Source organism: Dermacentor andersoni, chromosome 2 (genome assembly GCF_023375885.2).
Source record: "Dermacentor andersoni chromosome 2, qqDerAnde1_hic_scaffold, whole genome shotgun sequence".
NCBI classification, from domain to species: Eukaryota; Metazoa; Arthropoda; class Arachnida; order Ixodida; family Ixodidae; genus Dermacentor; species Dermacentor andersoni.
The window spans coordinates 695657-716372 of record NC_092815.1 but is presented as its reverse complement, the minus strand read 5'-3'; the positions used below and the strand labels follow the sequence as shown (position 1 = coordinate 716372).

The following is a 20716-nucleotide window of genomic DNA, read 5'->3' as shown; positions in this document are numbered from 1 at the left end:
CGACCGGGTGAACGCAGACACTTTCTATTCTAGTACACTTTAGCCGCGCCGTTCTGTGGCCGCGCGTCGCACGAGGCGCTGCGACGCTGCCTCCCTTTCGGCAGCCTAGGTGGGCGTACGAAGTCAAAGTCGGCAGAGCAAAATTGGATGTGTTTTATTGCAGGCATATTACAGGGTACAACTAGAGCGTGACACGGTGACGCTCAGTGCAGCTGTTGTAAGTGCAGTGAATATTTGTGCGTCTGTGAATGGAGTCATGTCGCACATACCTTGATCCAGCACGGGGCTCCCATCGCGACTGCTTTTGGACGAACCGATACAATTGCTGTCACGTGCTATGACCGACGCCCACACAGTCCGGCAGTCCGGTGCCTTATCGTGAGAAATAAATGACCTGTCAGGTGCAGCAATGGGAAGTGCGGTTGCGCCGGCGAGGCACCTCCTGTGCGCCTTGCACGTGAGCAAACTACTTCGCAGTGGTGAGACGCAGGTATGGCAGCACTGGACCAAAGCATGACTGCTTCGCGGGCTCGCAGAGCTCACCACGTTCGTTCGCGATCGGACCTTGTCGGCCTGGTGCCACCTGCCGCACAGATGCGCACCTCCACCTCCTACCCGGCACAGCTGATGACGACCGGACGCAGGAGCTTTCTGGACGAAGGTTCATTCTTCCTTACACTACATGTGCTTCTGTTGACTTGGTGGTACCGCATGGCCACACGTCCGCGTGGTAGTCAGTATAAAAAATAATGAAGGCATCTACGCATGCTTTCAAGATGGTACTGACACATGTGTCACCAACATATGAGCTTGCACTCGCGCCTCAATTATCTATGTGAAGCAATCTTGATATAATGATGCTTTCAGAAAGCACCGACACATTCTGCAATGCACTGAAGGCCGACCTTCGTGTGTTTTTGTTCCATTGCAGTTGTGTTCTCTGAGCCGATTGTTCATTGCATGAGACGAGATGCAATAGTGTTGGCATTGTTCATGGCGCTGTTGTGAGTAGGATGTAACATTTCAGTACTATAAGAGGACATTAGTATGAGACAGTTAAACACTAATATAACACTTACATATATTAGTAATTAGTCATTTTTTTCTTTTCTGTTGATTAATTTGGAGTTTAGTGCAGCAGGCACTGCCGCCAGCTACGTTGAATGTGTTCCGTCATTCGTTCTGTTTTGCACTGCCAATATACCATATGGAACCAAGTCTGAACAAACATGTTGCATTTTTGGGTACATGAATAGTTATTGAAGCATAACTGAAGCTGGTGAGGTTATTCAGTTCAGTCGGTTTTCATTGCGGTCTTACCAGACGGAACATCAGAAAGCCTGGATAGGTGCAGTCTGTAAGGAACGGTCTGTAGGCTGAGCACTGTACATTTCCCACGATGCTTTGATTTTGTGTAGTTATTATAACATTAACAAACGAGCCGTTCATATGCAGGAGCTTTGTGTTCCATGCGAATTGTGTCTTCGCCACGGCAGGTGCAATGGCTCTGAAGCTTGGGCACCGAAGGCGAACAATCAGATTTGTAGTCATTAATTTTGCTGTCCTCTCAGTGGCTTAGCCTTTTTAAGGGTATATTTTCCTTCCTTGTGCTTTTCTACTCAGGTTACGTCTGGTGCATGACTGTTTCATGTGCATCGATAGCAAATGCAGTGGCATGTTCAGTCACCATCAATGCTGGCCTTACGCATGCACCTACCGCCACTGACGGCTCTTGTCGCTCCAGGTTGTGTAGAATAGACCAAGATTGAAGATTGGGCTAGATTCTAAGACATTAATATCGGCAAAGCATCACAAAGAAAAAATCCGCTTCCAATCCACCCTCTCAAAATAAATGTGCCACGAAGCTGTTGCAGATGTTAGACAAGTACCACCACCCTAACTGATGTTAAGTGCCCGGCCTCTTGTGCATGAAGTTCCTCAAGTTTGGCAGCGTGCCGCTGCTGGTTGTACTGCCGTTTCTTTTCCCTCTACCCTTCGTGCTCACACTGTTCTTCGGCAGACCTACATATACATGGCCTACCCGTAGTGCAGCTGCAATGACACTGAAATCCGTTGCTAGGCTACCTATCCTTAAAAAGGCCCTCACTGTCTGCCATTGGGTTGCGCTGATTGACGTCAATCCACATGCCACCGACTGCAGGTGTGCTCTATCTAGTGGTGTCAGTCCATGCCCCGTTTTCCAGCTGCTGTTTGAAGTTTGTTTGAGTAGCTACGGCTGCTAGGTGGCGGCCGGTTTAGGTTTAGGCCGGTGCTAGGTTTGCCATAATGTCGATTACGCTCACAGCACACACTGTGCAACAGATGCAATGGGCAGAGTGGCCACACATTAAGGATAGACAGACTGTGTGCACATGTACGTCACGCATGCATGCATGTGCGCGGAAGTTGTTCAGCATGCATCCTCATTCTTATAGCCCCTCCGCCAAACGCAAGTGCCTTGTTGAACTGATTGAATTTTTCAAAGTAAATTGCATCAGAAAATTAATACGACTGACACACAAGCTGCAGACATGATAGCTTCAGATTTTAATTCGCATATACGAGAAAACGTAATTGTGTTATGCGGAAACTTGGAGACAAAGCCCTTTTCCAGATGCCGTTTGAGGTCTACTGGGGAGCCTCAACCGCTAGGTGGCAGTACTGTTTTGGGGTGAACTAGAGCCAATGAAAAATCTCTGCCAACTAAAGGCTAACAGCTTTGCTGTAAATAAGAATCGCAATGGACAGAGCTCCGGAACTTACTGACACATGTGCAATCAGCTAAGCAGTGCAAGAAACAAACAAGGGAGACATACGTCCGCCTTTTTTTTCGCAATTGTTGTGTTAGTTTGTTAATTTCAGTGATTAAATATGCGGCAATGTGAACGCCCTGCGTTAAAAGGGACTAGGAACTCCTTTCTTACCTACATTACCTCTATTTGATTCCATTTATCTCTATTTCTCCTTAAGGGTCTGAAGGCATTACATAAGGGGGACATCAAGACACGGTAAACTTCAATTATTTGAACAAAAATGCAAAAAAAAAAAAGCTCGTGAAGTCAGTGAAGTAAAAAATACAATTGAGAATGTATTAAAAATATAAAAGGTAAACAGCAGAAAAAAAAAGAAGTCGGAGCAAGTAGATATTAAAGTGTGTTAGTGCAGGGAACATTGGTCATCTGAGGCTGTGTAGTGGATTCCTAGTTTTTTGTGGAATTATTTGCGATTGGTGTATGTCCCTATGTGTTTGAAGTTTATTTCTTTGTTACAGAAAGAGGAAACAAGAGCTAAAGGCCATATAGCCTGACAGGGGCTCTTGCTCCTAAGCGCGTTCGGCTTAAATGATAATTCACTGTACGAAAGAAGCACATATAACACGGGAAGGAGCAAGTACGATGTAGAAAATACAAATAAACAAGATAGTTTGTACATTATACAATGGCGATGTGAAAAGACATCTTATGCTTCAATTTTTGTTTGTACATTCACATTACAGCGCAGATTAAAGCATACATATATACTGCATAAGAAAATTTTACTGTGATATCATTTTACGTATAAGTAATTTGATAATCTATGAGGTTTTTTATACATTGCCGAAAGTGAGGTGCATAAAAATTAATTTTTTGCTCAGCAATGTTTAGTAGCCTTGGTATTTGAAAGTTTATATCCAGACATCTGTAGTTAGTATGCGTAAATGGTATTTTTCTGATTTGATTATGTAATGGGTATCAAGGAGAAGTGGGTGTGCTGACAACATGGAGTCTGTGTTTTTTGATATGTAAGAGTAATCTATAATAAAAAACTTAATTTTCTCGGATCAGTAAATGTTTGCCAAAGAGATTTTGTGTGGGTAAGTCACGCGGCCTACCCTGGTAGTTTTCAAAAATTCAGACTACTCGTTTTTACAAGCTTAATTACTTCTCATAGTTTTTTGCTGTTGTTGTTCCCCAAATTAATATACAATAAGTTAGCTTCGAGTAAAAAAGGCCGTAGTATATTGCTTTCGTTAGCCATAATGGTATTAGATCACCAATTTTATACGTACAGCCTACCACTTTGCTAAGATCATTGCTAAGCTTATTGACATGATTGTCCCAGGAGAAGTTCTCTTGAAACCATACCCCCAAAAACTTGTGTTGTTACTTGTTCTAGCATCCTTGCTTGAAATAGAACAGTTACATTAACAGGCAATGGCTTATTTATCGGTTTAAATATTATATATTTGGTTTTGTTAACATTCACTTGTAGTTTGTTTATGTACAGCCATTCAGATAATAAATTCAGTAATCATTTATTTCTTTTTCTAAGCATTGCAGGGAAGAATTTGCAAAGATAAGATTGGTATCATCCGTGTACATGATATTAGGCGAGGAAGAAATGTTAGGAAAGTCATTAATATAAAGATTAAATAATACAGGACCAAGTATGGATGGATCCCTGTGGCACGCCAATCTGTATTTTGAGAAGTGAGTAAGTCGCCTGATTATATGAAACAAGCTGGTAACGATCCGTTCAGTAACTTCTCATTAAATCTTATGCTGTACTACATGTACCGTAGTCATAAAGTTTGCACAGAAGTATAACATGATTTACACTATAAAACGCCTTACACAGGTCCAGAAATAAGTCTACTGTGTAAACGGTTTTCCTTATTTTGCAGTATTCAATGTTTTATATTTAGGAGCACATCCTCACATGATTTATTTTTTTGAAATCCATGCTGTGCCATACTTATAATAGCATATTTCCTTAAGAAACCCTCTAGTCGAGCGTTTATAGCAGTTTCATAAAGTTTTGAAAAAAGAGTATTGATATAGGTCGGAAGTTGTTTACACTATGGTCAGCGCCACCTTTATGAACTGGGCAAACTCTGGCTATTTAAATTTGCTAGGAAAAATTCCGGACTCAAACATTTTATTAATAATATGAGCTAACACAATAGAGATGATGTCGGACATATTTTATAGGAGATGCCATGATACCGTCGAAACCTGCAGCACTGTTTGATTTAGTTATTTATCACGCTTTCTACTTCGCTTGGTGTCGCTGGAAATAACATTACAGAATTTTGCACAGTCGGTTTCACAACATTACGGCCTATCTCTTCTGGATCTGCTGTAGAAATGTTGCTGCAGCATTGAACAAAGTGAGTGTTTAGGATAGAGACGGCTTCTTCACCTGCAAGAGTTTCGTTAACCGAAGCTATTCGTAGGTCCTGAGGGCTAGCCTTTCCTCTAGATATCTTCTTAATTTCCAGCCAAACTTTTTTTGGATTTGTATATATGCATGAGAACACGTTCTCATATTTTTCTTTTGCCTTTTTTAATTCTGAATTTACTTGGTTACGGTACTCCTTGAATTTGGCTAATTGATTCATGTCTCGTGTTTTAAGAAATGTATGGCTTATTTTATTTTTATTTTTGATTTTTGTAAAAAGCACATCTATCCATGGCTTTCTAATTTTTTTCGGTCGTTTTGTAGCACTATGTTGTGTGAAGGCTATGTCGTAGAAAGCGATTTATTTATCGAAAGATGAATTGTATGCCTTATTTGGGTCACTTTCAGGTAGTTCAGATTCCCAGTTTTTTTCACGAATAAGAGAGCGAAAATAGGCTAGCGTTGTTGTATCGATGAGGCGGTAGGAATATACAGGCGCATTTTGCTTGTATCTATGGGTACAAGGCAGAAAACAAAAGATTGGAAGATGATTGCTTATATCAGAGGACATAACACCAGCAGTCACAGAGGAAACATGTACATTAGTGATACAGACATCTAATAAGGTTTCTCTGTGTGCTGTTACTTGTGTTGCAAGGTTATAATATTCGAGCATGCGTAAGAGTACAGCGGCTGATTATATTCTCGTGATATTGTATTTTCAGCCATCATATTTATGTTCGAATCACCTAGTATGGGAAACATTTTGCCAGTGCCGCTGAGATAAGCTAGCAGCTTATCCACAAAGGAAAGGAATTCTTTTTTCTTGCCACATGGTGGTCTGTAGACTACTGAAAATGTTCCTGCTTGAAGACGAAGAGTGAGGCATTCAACATTGTGATTAATTAGGGAGAAATCTGCAATTTTATCTAAGTTTATATCATTTCGTACGTAGGCTGCTAGACCGCCACCTCTTGCGCAGATACGGTTTAGTAAATGATGCGTGTAGTTTTTGATACGTATGGGGTAGTCCTTATTAGATAACCATGTCTCAGTAAAAAGAACATCGGGACTAGTGTTGGTACGTTGGAGCTATTCTTCAATTTTATCTTGCTTGTTTTTTATGCTTTGGACGTTTAAATGAAAGATTGAAAGATGTTTTTGTAAACCCGCAGATATATTTCCTGGGAGGAAATTCTGCAACACTATTGCATTAGGAAAAAAAGATGAGTTCATAGATGCTGTGCGATCATTTACATGCACTATTGCCTTGGTATGGCTGAGTCGAAAGGGCACACTAGATTGTGGTTTTAGTAGCACATGGCGTGATTTCGGGTGATATAAGAAAGTGGAGCCGGCAAAGGCGAGATATGACACGGCGTAGCGCAAGCGATGATAGACGAAGGGATTGCTTGAGTAGTTTGAGGTGACGAAGGAAGTGGATCGGTTCTGAATTGATTCCAAATGTGTGATTAGATATGCTTGTGAGGGATGCCAAATGGACGATACATATTCTAGTTTTGGATGGACGAATGTTAGGTATGCCAGTTTTTTAACCTCTGGTGATGCATTGCTGAACTTACAACATAAATAGCCCAGTGTTCGTGAAGCATTCGAACAAATAATTTCTATGTGGCTTTTCCATGATAGCGATGATGTCATATGTATTCTGAGGTATTTGTATGCTGATGTGGCTTCAGTAGAGACATTATTAATCATGTAGGTGTTGGTAATGAGGTTGCACTTGCGAGTAAATGTCATTGATTTGCACTTTGAGATTTAGCGGCATATGCCATTTGTTGCACCAGTCGTCAGTGATATGCAAGCCAAGTTGTAATTGCAAGGAGTCTTCATAGGAATTGATTGGATTGTAAATGACACACTCATCAGCAAATAGCCATAGTTTTGTAGTAATGCTAGCTAGTAAGTCATTAATATATATAAAAAATAACAGTGGTGATAATCCAGCACCCGGGGGTACTCCTGAAGCGACGTCGGTTAGTGGCGAGCGATTGCTGTTAGCTGAAGTGCTTGCACCCATTGAGAAAGTGCTTGATCCATGAAATTAGGTTCTGTGGTAAGCCAAAGTTAGAGAGTTTATTAAGCAATAGAGGATGAATTACACGATCGAAAATTACATGCCTTTGAAAAGTCTAAAAATATGTTGTCTACTTGTATGTGATGGTCCATATAATGAGGTCATGAGTGGACTTGGCGAGCTGACTTTCACATGATAAAAGCTTTGTAAAGCCATGCTGGTTGGAGTAAAAGAAATTGATTCTTGGCGAGTCATTAAACTGGAATCTATTATGTGTTCCAATAATTTGGATGAAATGCTTGTCAGGGAAATTGGGCAGTAATTACTAACGTTAGTGCGGTCTCCTGTTTTGAAAATAGGGATTATTTCCGCTTTTGTCCAGTCGTTGGGGACGTTACCTGAGTTTAATGATTGTGTAAATATTAAGTTCAAGATTTGGCTGATGGGAAAATAGTATCTTTAAGAAGCTTGCTGTTAATTTGGTCGCAGCCAGCAGACGAAGATAGCGTGAGTCTATTAGGTTATGTATACCCTGTATGGTAATGGTTACTTCAGGCATTTCGTTTGGGAGCGGTTTCCATGGGAAAGCTCTCAAGCTACAAAACACTGATGAAAAATAATTATTGAGGGCAGTAATGCACTGTCCACTTTTAATTGGCTCACCGTCCGCACTAACAAGATCTATGGTGTTGGTGCGTGATCTAGTGGACAGTAAACGTCAGAATTTGTTAGGGTTTCATTGAATTATTGGAAGAAGTTCGGATGGGTAAAACTTGTCTTTTGCGTCCTTTACTTCATTAAGACAGATGGTAACACTCCACTGGGACTTTTTCCACATTTGTAGATTGTTATTGCATGGTGCCATTCTATATAAACGTTTTTTCCTGTTCAAGAGAGATTTGAGATGTTTGGAAAACCAGGGCTTGTTGGATCGGAATTAGATTTAGCAATTACAGTTGGAATGTATTTATTTTTTAAGTTGAGAACTGTGTTCTTGAATGAATTCCAGTTAGTATTTACAGTTGAAGTCAGATAAGAGTGTTCAGAACTGTCTAAAAAAATTGCAAGTTTATGGTTAATAGTGTCAAAATTTCCTCTCTTGTATTCAAGAATTGGTTTACTCATAGGCGATTGCTTTCTGATTGGGAGCAAAATACAGATGTGCAGGAGATTATGGTCACTAATAGCTGCTGATGTGTTTATTTTGGTAACATCACCAGGATTGGATGTTAATAAAAGGTCCAGGCTATTTTCGCCTCTTGTAAGGTGTGTTATAACTTGCTGCAGATTGAAGTCTTGTACTAGGTCAAGGAATTGTTGCACTTCGTCAGACAGTGAACTGTTTGGGATTGAGAGCAAGGTCCAGTTGATGCCAGGGTAATTAAAGTCATTGAAGAGGTAGATTGATGCATTGGAAAACTGTGTTTTAATCTAGCTAGGCTGTTGGAAAGGTTACACAAAAGGACTGTTGCCTATCAGGGTGCTGATAGCATATACAGAAGGCCAATTTCAACAATGTGCTGTGTACACACACAAATAAAAGTTCAAGATAATCCTCATGGAAGATAAGTGAAGATGAAAATGTGCTTCTTACAGCAATGAGGACCCCTCCTGCCCTACCACTCCTGTCATGGCAATATAGGGTGAACTTACTTTCTTACTTATCTTACTTTCACGTAAAATGCTATAATTAAATTTTTTTAACTTACCTATATTTGCAAAGAGCATTTTCAAAACAAATGTATCATATCGCTCATGCTGGTTGGGCCCATTCAGGCATGCAAACTGAACAGCAGCAGAGCAGCAGCAAAGCCTGTCGCTTTAACATTATTGTGTTGTGCAAAGGGCTGTCTTAACTGTGTGTGTGTTCCCTGTGCACACTAGTAGCATTCATGCAAAAAAAGAAAAATACTGCCCTCTGTTAATGGATATTCTATGTTGCCAAAAACTATGCGGCGCACATGAGTAGCGGAGACGTGTAGAAGTACCTGTTTCGACGATGTGCTGTGTACACATACAAATGAAAGTTCAAGATAATTGTCATGGAAGATAAGTGAGGATGAGTGTGTGCTTTATTCAGCAATGAGGACCCCTCCTCTCCTACCACAATATAGGATGAACTTGCTTACCTTACTTTGGCACATAAAACCCCATAATTTAATTTCTTTTTAACTTACCTATACTTGCAAAGAGCATTTTCAAAACAAATGTATCATATAGCTCAAGCAAGGAATACAAGGTGTGCGAGGCTCCTAATTGCAACAAATGTGGTGGTCTGTAACATATAAGCCAATTTATCTTTAACATGTTGAATGGTGTAGGATACTGTTCAGCAGTGCTGCAAATGTTTAGGCTCCTGTGTGGTACAGTCAGTAAAGGCATTGAAGTCATTGAAACTAATAGTGATTGAAAAGTACTTTATGAGTACTGTATGACCTTTGTTCCTCCTAACTTCACCGAAGGTTCAGTAAAAATGAAATTACTGAGTACAGGTGCTATGCTTGAACTGATGCATGGAGCAATGTTCTGAATATAAGGGTGCTCATATCATGCAGTAAGAATAGATTTTGGATAAATTGTAACGAATGGGTGAATTCATTGAACCAAGACAACTAATGCTGATGACATTTTTTGTTGCTTTAGTTGAACCTAATAATTGCTCTGACTGACGTCCTATTCAAGCAACTGCTCATGTGCAGTGTGCTTTGCTTGTGTCAGTAAAGCATTGCAGCACATGTATATAGTCAAGAAATGCAGCTCACACCTACAAAGTTGATCCATTCATATTTATTTTCTCAATCAACATTGAAAGAAATACAAGCACTTGTGGCCAGTATGCCATTTCACATTGGCCATAGTGGACAAAGCTGGCTGTGTCGTTGTAAGCCTCGTGCACTGGTATGGTGTTGCCACTGCTCCGTGACAACCAGTGCCATGTGCAATGAATCTTGGCAGATTCCAGTTGGGCCTTTTCAGGCATGCAAACTGAACAGCAGCAGAGCAGCAGCAAAGCCTGTTGCTTTAACATTATTGTGTTGGGCAAAAGGACCATCTTAACTGTGTGTGTTGCCGGTGAATTCTAGTAGCTTCCACGAAGAAGAAGAAAAATCAAAGGTGAACAATGCCAATGTACATCTGATGTCGGCAAAAACTGTGCGGCGCACATGAATAGCGGAGACGCATGTAGAAGTGCTTTTCTTTTACTGCTATTAATATTATTCTAAATGCCTGCTTTCTAAGCCTTTGTTCTATTTTAGTTACCATTGCAAAACAACTTGGCATAGTGCAAGCTGCAGACAGAATGTTGCACATTGTGCAAATGTGCTGCAGTGACTCCAGTTTGTGTTAGCCCCCACATGTCATGCAGAAGGTCACTGTGTGTTTCGTGTTTGGGCAGGCAAAATGCATGTCGCAGGGAAAATGGGGCCATGGTAACTTAATTGGTGAGAACATTGCACGCATTATGTGAAGATGTGGGTTTGTGTGCTGCCTGCGGCCAGTTGTTTTTTTTCATCCACTTTAATTTTCCATTAATTTATCATTTGATTCAGTTAATGAGTACATGTAATCTCTCCTATGCTGTCCTTGGTGTCTTTGTTTGTTGGCTTCATATGATGTGTCTATCAGAAATAGGTCATCCTCGCATTGCAGTAGTCACTGTTGCTGAATGCTTAAAAAACTTTGTAATTTCATCAAGTTCAAACATGGCTGCAAAGAACAGGGGAGGTATTCTGTAAGAGTCCACCTAGTGGACATGTCCATTTCGTCTGCTGTTGAAGTTCTGATGGGCTGGGCTGGGCTGCGCATCTGTGACAGCGAGGTACCACAGCCAATTAGCACTTCAGCAGCACGCCAAATGGACATGTCCACTAGATGAGCTCTTATGGAATACCTCCCCAGTAATAACAAGAAAAGGGTCGTAGGTATCCCATACATCCATTCCTTATCGCACAGGCTAAAGGAAATGAGAAGTAGATACGGTGTTAAACATTGTTTTTGTGGCTGCCAATAAGCTAGGTAAGATTTATGCAGCTCTACAAACAAAGAACGAGCAGCTAAAAGACAAGAGGCGGACAGACATTTGCTTCGTAAAACACACGGAACAAATTCATGGATTGCCTTACTGGTGTGGTATAGTGTTCCTTTCAGCTGTGGCCACTTCATGTAGGGCAGACAGGCCATTGTATTAATCGGAAATTAATGGAGCATGAAAGGTTAACCAGAGGATCGCCATCTAATCTTTCTTTGCACTGTCAAAATTGTAAATGCATGCAAAAATTTGATGAATGTGCTGTTTTATACAGGCAAAAAAAGGAAGAAACACTTCTAATGGTCGAAGCCTGGCATATCAATAATAGTGGAAGTGCTTGGGTGGGCCAGCCTTCGATTAGCTTGCACAAAGAAGAAATGAAATGCCTAAACAGTTATGTCTCGTGTAGGCCTGCACATGTGCCTTATTGACAGCTGGCGCTACCATACCTGGGCATTCGCAGATAAGTTTTGTGTGTATTCTCTTTTCCGCCACAATGAACCCTTCATTTGATAGTAGGCATTTGTGTTATCTGGTTTTCTTCTCTTGTGTCTGTATCTGTATGCCTTGCCTTCTTTCACGATGAATTCCTACCAACTAGCTCAAGTTTCTGTAGTTCTAAGTCATCATGTCGATGTCGTACCATCGTCGTCATGCAGTCGTTATGAAATCGTTCTCATACATTTGTCTCCATCTTATTGTCCTCATGCCATTGTTGTGACATCATCATAATTGCATTGTCGTCATGTATTCGTCGTGTACTTTCCATCGTCATGCCATCATCGTCATACAGTCATTGTCATGCCACCGTCATTATATGCTCATTGCCATTTCATTGTCCTTACACCGTTATTGTCGTGCTGTCATTGTTATAACATTGTCATTTTTTCAGAATATTCATCCCACTGTCGTCACGCCATCGTCGTCATACTGCCTTAGTTGTTTCATTTACGTCATTCCCTCTTCATTACTGCGTTGTTGTCATGCAGTTGTCGTCATGTGATCATGCTCGTTGCCGACCCTGGCATTCGAGTGTCATGATAAGGGGTTCCAATCCTGAAGATAGGGTGTTGCATTTAACCCAAGCAATGAATATGTCAAATTGACCACTACAACTCCTAAATAAAGGTCCCTTCAGCAAGATGGTACATTGCTTGAAAGCTAATTGCAATAATATCGACAGTCATTGTGAGATGGGTTCTGCTGGAATTTTCTTGAGGCAGTGGTGTTTTACCTTTCCTTACAGGGCAAACTAACATGAAATAACATTCCTCAACAAAACTTCGGTTGGGGCTTGTTGGTACATAGTATTTTGAAGGTGGCAAATTCAGCACAAACATCCAGGACAACCCACAAAGAAGAGACGAGACAAGCACTGGTGCTGACTAACAACTGATTCATTCTTCTTGTGACTAAGCATATATATACACCCTTAGCCACTCAACAATGCATGCATACGCAGCAAAAGACATAGAAATACTCATGTCACACTAGAGCCAGTTACTGAAGACATGCGCACAAGAAATTACATTCGGCTGAGTGCAGGGACAAGGAGGTATCACTGATACAATTGTCTGCTTTTTTTTATGTGGAAAGCCTCCAAGGCCAGCCACGCATGTTAATTTGGGGTTCTGCCGAGAATCAACGTGTCATTAAATTGCGGTTTACAATTACGGCAAGAATTAAGATGGGCAACAAGATGTGCACCTTTGTCTGCATTATTATTTACTTTTTGCTCATGTTCCTTAAGTCACTCATTGATTCATCGCCCTGTCTGCCCGATGTAAGTCTTTCCACATGAGAGAGAGAAAGCATAAACCACACCGTTGGAACATGGCATGTGGGGACATACCGTACTTGGTTTGGTATCCTCGCTTGTTGTCAGCGCAAGTATGGGAGCACAGCTTAGCAAGCTTCTCGGCGCAGAAAACGCCAAGGGGACACAATGCCTGCTAGCAACTCTCTTGAGTTGATGAGCGACTTTATGAAGATAAGGCACCACCACAAGCCTCAACGTTTCACGTTCAGCAACCGCGCTCTTTCCGATTTTTCTTTTCTGGAGCAACTGCAGTCAGGAGCGACATAGGGAAACCTGCTGCCAAATGTCGGCGCACCTGATCACCAATTCTATGCTGCATTTTATGCGCATACAATTGAGAGCCGATTCCATACATGAGAAGGCGATTCCTCATTTTACAACTTTGGAATGAGCCGACTTAAACACCAAGAGCTCCTTTTGTGCCATGGTTGATAAGCCCAACACACATGTCGTTCGTGTCCCTCAAGCCTTAGGTCCAAAAACAGCAAAACATTATTATGGGGTAGCTCATGAGTAAAAACAAGACCTTGTCCGTGTTGCTTCAAATCATTAACACCTTATTAACCATATTCCGGTAGGATGAGTCAAACTTTAAAAACACTGAAACATTATCAACGTACTCGAAAACACAAAAAAAGCATTCCTCTTGTTAAAAACTTGGTCTAAAGATTGGTCTACACTAGCTGGGTTGTCCTGGGTGTCTGCGCTGAATTTGTCACCTTGAAGATAGCATTCCTCAGTTTTCTTGTTCTTAATGCTTTGAATTGGGAGCTGCTGCAGTGTGCCATATGGTCCACATAACAATCTTTAGCTTAAAAAGTTTTCTTACACACTGAATTTTTCTATTGCCCTGTTCACTGCTCAACATGACCATATTACAGGTTAAAAGAAAGCATGAAACAGGTACAATTTCTTGTTGCAAAATACATTCAAATGCCTCTATGATGAACACCTTTACAGTGAAATGACCTGCATAACTGAGGGTTCATGTCCTGGCTAAATTCCAACTTTTAATATGCATTGTGAATGCTTCTACAATGAAGATCACTGCAATGAATTTACCTATACCACGAAGGAATTTAGGCATCCGCGATAGCTCATTCGTTGCCTTACAGCGAACTCCACATAGTGGTGCTGCCACTTATCTCCGCAGACATCACCAAGGTGCTCTGGTGGTAATGGCAGTGCTAGCAATGTTCCTTTTTTTTAAGAGTGTGCTGATGTCAGTAGTCCAGGTGCACTTCTCCAAATTTGCTTGTGTTGTATGCTGCTTGTCGTAACTCATCAACAGTTAATGACAACTTGGTTTAATTAATCGTAACTGATGAACAATGATGTCTTCAAAGCAACCTAAGGCAGAAAGGATGGGACTGTCAATAAAAGCAACAGTGATGAATGTCCTGTAAATAAACCAAGAATTTCAACAGCAAGGGAGGTGATAGTGGCACTCAACGATCTGAAGATTTACTTTGCGTAGCTCCTGTGTTTCACCCAGCTTAGGCTGCGAAATTCGATGCAATATGATTACCTGCATTCACACATTCTGCCAGACTAAGATCGCACAAAAATATTAGCGACTTGTTTCACTAAGTATCTCTTGAATTCATGCTAAATAAAGGCTTTCATTTGTAGAATGTGCTTAGCCTACTCCATTGGCAATGTTGTGGTGCGTGACCTTTACAGTGAAATTACCTCTATGATGGAAGATTCTGGAGGGCTCTATCACTTGGTTATAAAAGTGTTCAACTGTACTGCAAAAATGCAACACTTAATACCTTAAAAGGGAGAAAAAAAGAAGTGGTCCTTAGACGTCCCTACTGGTTACCGTGTTTGCATGTAAATAATGTTACCATGAATATAACCAGAGGAGGGACTTTCAGATCTGTAGAAAAAGAAAAAAAACATTATTATAATGTGAAGTCATGTCGCATAATAAACGAGAAGCAACGCATAAAAGTGGATGCCTACAGGGCTTTATTTATTGTCACGTGGTAGTGACGGTTGAGGACACAACAGCAAAACTGAATGGCGAAACTAACTTTATTGGGCGAACCTGTGCCCAGAAAAACAGGCTACACTCAATGCTCAACGAAAACGGCGAACCCATTTGGCGATCGGCGAAAATCTGATCATTGGGTCAAGCACCTCGGCATTCACACATCAGTTATCGAATGTCCCAGAGCAATCACTGGGACCCGCACGTCTTCCACAGAGTTCTACACTATTCGTGTCACGCATACATGCAATCAGATTACACAAGGTTCAATGACAGACTTTGGATGGAACCATCGATAACATTCCAGAAACTTCCGATACATGCAGGAGCGTCCTGCGCTGTGCGATAACATTTGTTAGGCGGTGAAACGTGGTTGCCCAATAAAGATAAACAAGTACACGTGTCAATACCCCCCTCTTAAAAAAGCATTGACCCGATGCTGCAAACAAATGAAAGTAATGAAGAAAAAAACTCGTAGCAAAGAAACAACAAAATAAGGAAGTTCGTCAGCATGCGTAAAAGGGTTTGAGACGCACCACGTAAACCAATTCAGATCGTGCGCGGCGCCGCTGTGAATGCGAAATGCCGTCTGGCACGACCTCATAGTCCAGTGTGCCAATATGTCGGATGACCTTGTAGGGTCCAAAATAGTGTCACAATAGTTTCTCACTGAGTCCTCATCGGCGTATCGGGCTCCAAAACCAAGCACAGTTGCCGGGCTGGTACTCGATGTAGTGTCGTTGGAGGTTGTAGTGTCGGCTGTCGGTACGCTGCTAGTTCTCGATCCGTAGGCGGGCGAGCTGTCGGGCTTCCTCGGCGCACTGGAGATAGGTAGCGATGTCAAGATTCTCTTCGAACGTCGTCGTCAGATTCGTGCCGTAAACCAGCTGAAACGGCATGATCTGTGTTGTTTCTTGCACCGCCGTGTTGTAAGCGAAGGTTACATAGGACGGAACGGCATCCCAGGTCTTGTGTTCGACGTCAATGTACATTGCTAGCATGTCGGCGAGGGTCTTATTCAGGCGCTCCCTAAGACCATTCGTCTGTGGGTGGTAGGCAATTGTCATCCTGTGGCTTGTCTGACTGTACTGCAGAATGGCTTGGGTGAGCTCCGCTGTAAAGGCTGTTCCTCTGTCAGTGATGAGGACTTCTGGGGCACCATGTCGCAGCAGGATGTTCATGACAAAGAATTTTGGCACTTCGGCTGCGCTACCTTTCGGCAGAGCTTTCGTTTCAGCAAAGCGGGTGAGGTAGTCCATCGCCACGACGATCCACTTATTTCCGGTTGTTGACGTCGGAAAGGGTCCCAACAAGTCCACTCCGATCTGTTGAAATGGTTGGCAAGGAGGCTCTATTGGCTGTAGCAATCCTGCTGACCTTATCGGTGCCGTCTTGCGTTGCTGACAGTCTCGGCATGTCCGCAAGCGAAAAAGCATGTCCGCGAGCGCAAGCGAAAAAGTCTGAGAGCACATGGGAGTGCGAAAAGTGCAAAGCTGCACTTCACATGCCAGTGTGTTTCAAGTCATTTTCAGTGTGTTGGTGCACTGAGAAATTGCGCATCCAATAAATAAAGGTTTGTTGCTGTCCCACGTGTTTAGCGGAATTTATCGAGATTTTTATACAGCGCTGCATGCGGTCCACCGGCGGAAAGATTTTGGCACGGAGTACCAGGCAGGAACGGCCACGGAGTGCACGGAAGCCAAGGGTTTAAATGCCCTAGGGACAGCGTTGGTAGGCTCTTCCAAACATTCGACCAGGTTTTTCAGCTCCGGGTCTGCTCGTTGCTGTTCAACGAAGTCTTCCGCGCTTAATATTCCAAAGAAGGTGTCGTCATTCTCATCAGCTTGCGGCGGCAAGTCAGTGGGGGCGCATGAGAGGCAATCAGCATCAGAGTGTTTCCGTCTGGACTTGTAGGTCACACTGATATCATATTCTTGCAGTCTTAGCTAAGCTCCACCTTGCCAGCTGTCCTGAAGGGTCCTTTAAATTCGCTAGCCAACACAAGGCGTGATGGTCGCTGACGACTTTGAATGGCTTGCCATATAGGTAAGGGCGAAATATTGCTGTAGCCCAAACAATGGCGAGGCATTCCTTTTCGGTTGTACAATAATCGCCTTCCGCTTTTGACAGCGACCGGCTAGCATAAGATATGACCCGTTCATGGCTGTCTTTCTTCTGGACAAGGACGGCACCGAGGCCTAGGCTACTGGCGTCAGTATAGATTTCTGTATCGGCGTAGTCTTTGAAGTGCGCAAGTACTGGTGGCCACTGCATGCATTGTTTGAGTTCTTCAAGTGCGTCGGCCTGCAGCATTTCCGACTTGAACTCAACATCACATTTAGTTAGATGTGTCAGCGGTTCAGCAATGTGTGAAAAGTCCTTGACAAAGCGCCTGTAGTAGGCACACATGCCAAGGAATCGACGCACTGCCTTCTTGTCGATGGGCTGTGGGAACTTTGCGATGGCTGCAGTCTTCTGCGGGTTAGGGCAGACTCCAGACTTGCTGATGACGTGGCTTAGGAACAGAAGCTCATCGTAAGTGAAGCAGCACTCTTCTGGCTTCAGAGTGAGCCCTGATGACTTGATGGCCTCTAGTACTGTAAGTAAGTAAGCCACCTAAGTAAGTCACCTAAGGTGATCGTTGAAATTTCCGGCGAAGATGACAACGTTATCCAAGTAAACAAGACAGGTCTGCCACTTCAATCCTGCTAACACCGTGTCCATGACGCGCTGGAATGTTGCAGGCGCCGAGCACAGTCCGAATGGTATGACCTTGAAATTGTAGAGGCCATCTGGCGTCATGAATGCAATCTTTTCACGATCTCTCTCATAGACTTCTATTTGCCAGTAGCCAGACTTGTGATCCATCGACGAGAAGTTTTTAGCGTTGCTGAGCCGATCTAATTCGTCGTCTATCTGTGGTAGGGGGTACACATCCTTCTTTGTGATTTTGTTCAGTCGACGATAATCGACGCAGAAACGTAAGGTTTCCGTCCTTTTTCTTCACCAAGACAACAGGGGATGCCCACGGCCTTTTCAATGGCTGGATGATGTCGTCGCGCAGCATTTCGTCGACCTGTTCTCTTATAGCTTCATATTTTCGCCTCGAAACTTGGTAAGGGCTCTGGCGGAGTGGTAGAGCACACTTTTCGGTGATTATGCGATGCTTTGCGACTGGTGCTTGTCGAATCCTCGATGACGTCAAAAAGCAGTGCATGAATGAACCAGCACCTTCACCAGATGTCACATGGTAGTGACGGTTGAGGACACAGCAACAAAACTGTGAATGATGAAACTAACTTTATTGGGCGTACCTGTGCCCCCCAAAAAAACAGGCTACACTCAACGCTCAACGAAAACGGCGAACACATTCGGTGATTGTCGAAAATCTGATCCATGGGTCAAGCGCATTGGCTTTTATACATCAGTCGTCGAATGTTCCAGAGTAATCACTAGGACCCGCGTGTCTTCCACAAAGTTCTACACTATTCGCGTCACGTATACATGCAATCAGATTACACAAGGTTCGGTGACAGACATCGGATGGAGCCATAAATAACATTCTAGAAACTTTCGATACATGTAGGCGCGTCCTGTGCTGCGCAATAACATTTGTTAGGTGGTGAAACGTGGTCGCCCAATAAAGATAAACAAGCACATGTGTCATTATTGTTATTTCAAAGTGTCATTGCAAAATAAAGGGAAAGAACATGTGCTGACCTCTTTGTGACTGTGCGCAAGAACGGTGTCATCCTCCAAGACACCATCCAAAGTTATTGGACAAACAGCACTTTGGAAATGTCTGTGACACAATCAAACATTGCAAAATGTTTCACAGATTGCATGGTGATGCATGACCTCAAAGACTCCTCGCTTGACGCCCTTACACAACAGCACAGATTGTCTTCCTCAAGGTTGTGATTAATATTCCGTAACCACATTGATCTGGCACTAACTGCGTTCTAAATCAAAAGAAAGACCGCACAAAATACACACTGGCAACTCTCAGCTTACTGCTGTTGAGCAAGTTGAAGTGGCAGCAGGCACACAGAGCAACACAAGCATTTGAAAATAAAAGGTAACAAAGAATCCCGTTATATTGGCAGGGTGAACCTAAATATAATGTAAGGGACACTCTGGGACCAGGAAAATAAAATTTAAAATAAAATGTCATATTCCTGTGATGAACCCAGATGAATTAACATGTTTATTTGGAAGAAAAATGATACAAAATTTTTTCTTGTGGGAGGCAAAGACTAAAAAAGCCTGATGAGAGGTCCTGGCCCTCGATCAAGAATACAGTCTGCAACAGTTAACACAATATAATATACATTTCACCAGGAATATAGAATTTTTTTTTCATGTGATCGCATGTATATTTTATACATGTGCATTTAACATGCTCTACATAAATTATACATAGAAAAACATACATTGGAATGAAATCGACAATTTTGTAGAATTTATTGTAATTTCCCGCAAAAATTCAACCAGAACAAGTTTCAACTAGAAATATGCAAACTAAATTCGACAACATTTATGGATCGACTATGAGATTAGTAGTGAGAAGGAATGATTGATAATGACGTTGGAATTGCTTGGTCTGTAATGTAAGGTCAATATTCGATTAATGGAGGTTTAATAATTGCACTATATTATATTCAATGGCCTGCTTGCCATAGTTTGTGCATACCTTTTTAGTTTTTTGGCCAGAACTTCTGAAGCCATATTTTGTGGATACAGTGCTTGGGAAAGCATCCTGTAATTTGTGTTTGTGTACGTGTTGCACCAGTTTTAGATTACATACTTTTTTAACAGATAGGATTTCATGTTGAAGAAAAAGTGGTTCACTGGCTAGATCCTTGGCATGACCTTTATATTTTTCTAAGATACGAAGCACGCACTTTTGTAAAATTAATAACCTATCATAATTGGTTTTAGTTGTTGTTCCCCATGCCAGTATTCTGTATAGTAGTTTAGAATAGAATAATGTGTAGTACAGGGATTTAGTTAACCATGAAGGGAAAAGAGAAGCGATCCTACTCAGACATCCTACAGAACTAGCTAGATCGGTCCAGAGATGATTCACGTGCGATGTCCATGACAGATATTCATGGAACCATACCCCTTGGAATTTCTGTGTGCTTACTTGTCCGAGGCGTTGATCGTTATAAGAGATTAGTATATTATCGCTGATGTGCTTGTTAATAGGCCTGAATATAATAAATTTAGTTTTTTGTAAGTTTAGTTTTAGTTTGTTTTGTTAGCCAACCTGAGAGTTCAGAGAGGTATAGATTTGTTGAAGCTTCTACTTCATGAATTGTGGATCCCGTGAAGAACAGGCTAGTGTCATCAGGAAACATTGTAATTGCAGTTGTATGTTGAACCTTTGTAATATCATTTATATATAGAAGGAAAAGCACGGGACCTTATATGGATCAATGCGGAACTCCTTTTTTTACGCTTAGGTACTGGGACACTTCATTGTCTATGCCAACAAATTGATATCTTAATAAGTAGCTTCTAAATAAGTCCAGGACAACACCACGAATTTCGTAGCGGCTTAATTTCAGGAATAGGATATCATGGTCAACGGAATCAAAAGCTTTAGGCAAGTCAAGGAACACACCTAACATGAACTTTTTATTTTCAGTATTTTTTAAAGTGGTTTTT

At 41.9% G+C, this 20716-nt stretch overlaps 1 protein-coding gene across 9 annotated transcripts in view; it reads left to right on the top strand.

The window, feature by feature from the left end:
- The first annotated feature begins 31 nt into the window (after positions 1-31).
- LOC126543058 (run domain Beclin-1-interacting and cysteine-rich domain-containing protein-like) overlaps positions 32-20716 on the top strand; it is a 454654-nt gene continuing 433969 nt past the window's right edge. For 8 of the 9 annotated variants that reach the window (XR_008615039.1, XM_055077611.1, XM_050190205.2 and 5 more), the window contains exon 1: positions 32-661. Coding sequence is in view for 7 of the 9 variants with exons in the window: in XM_055077611.1 (XP_054933586.1) it covers positions 493-661 (169 nt within the window). In the remaining 2 variants the exon portion in view is untranslated. Of the gene's footprint in view, positions 662-8794; positions 8842-20716 lie in introns of all 9 variants that reach the window. The other variant, XM_055077615.2, reaches the window with a different exon arrangement.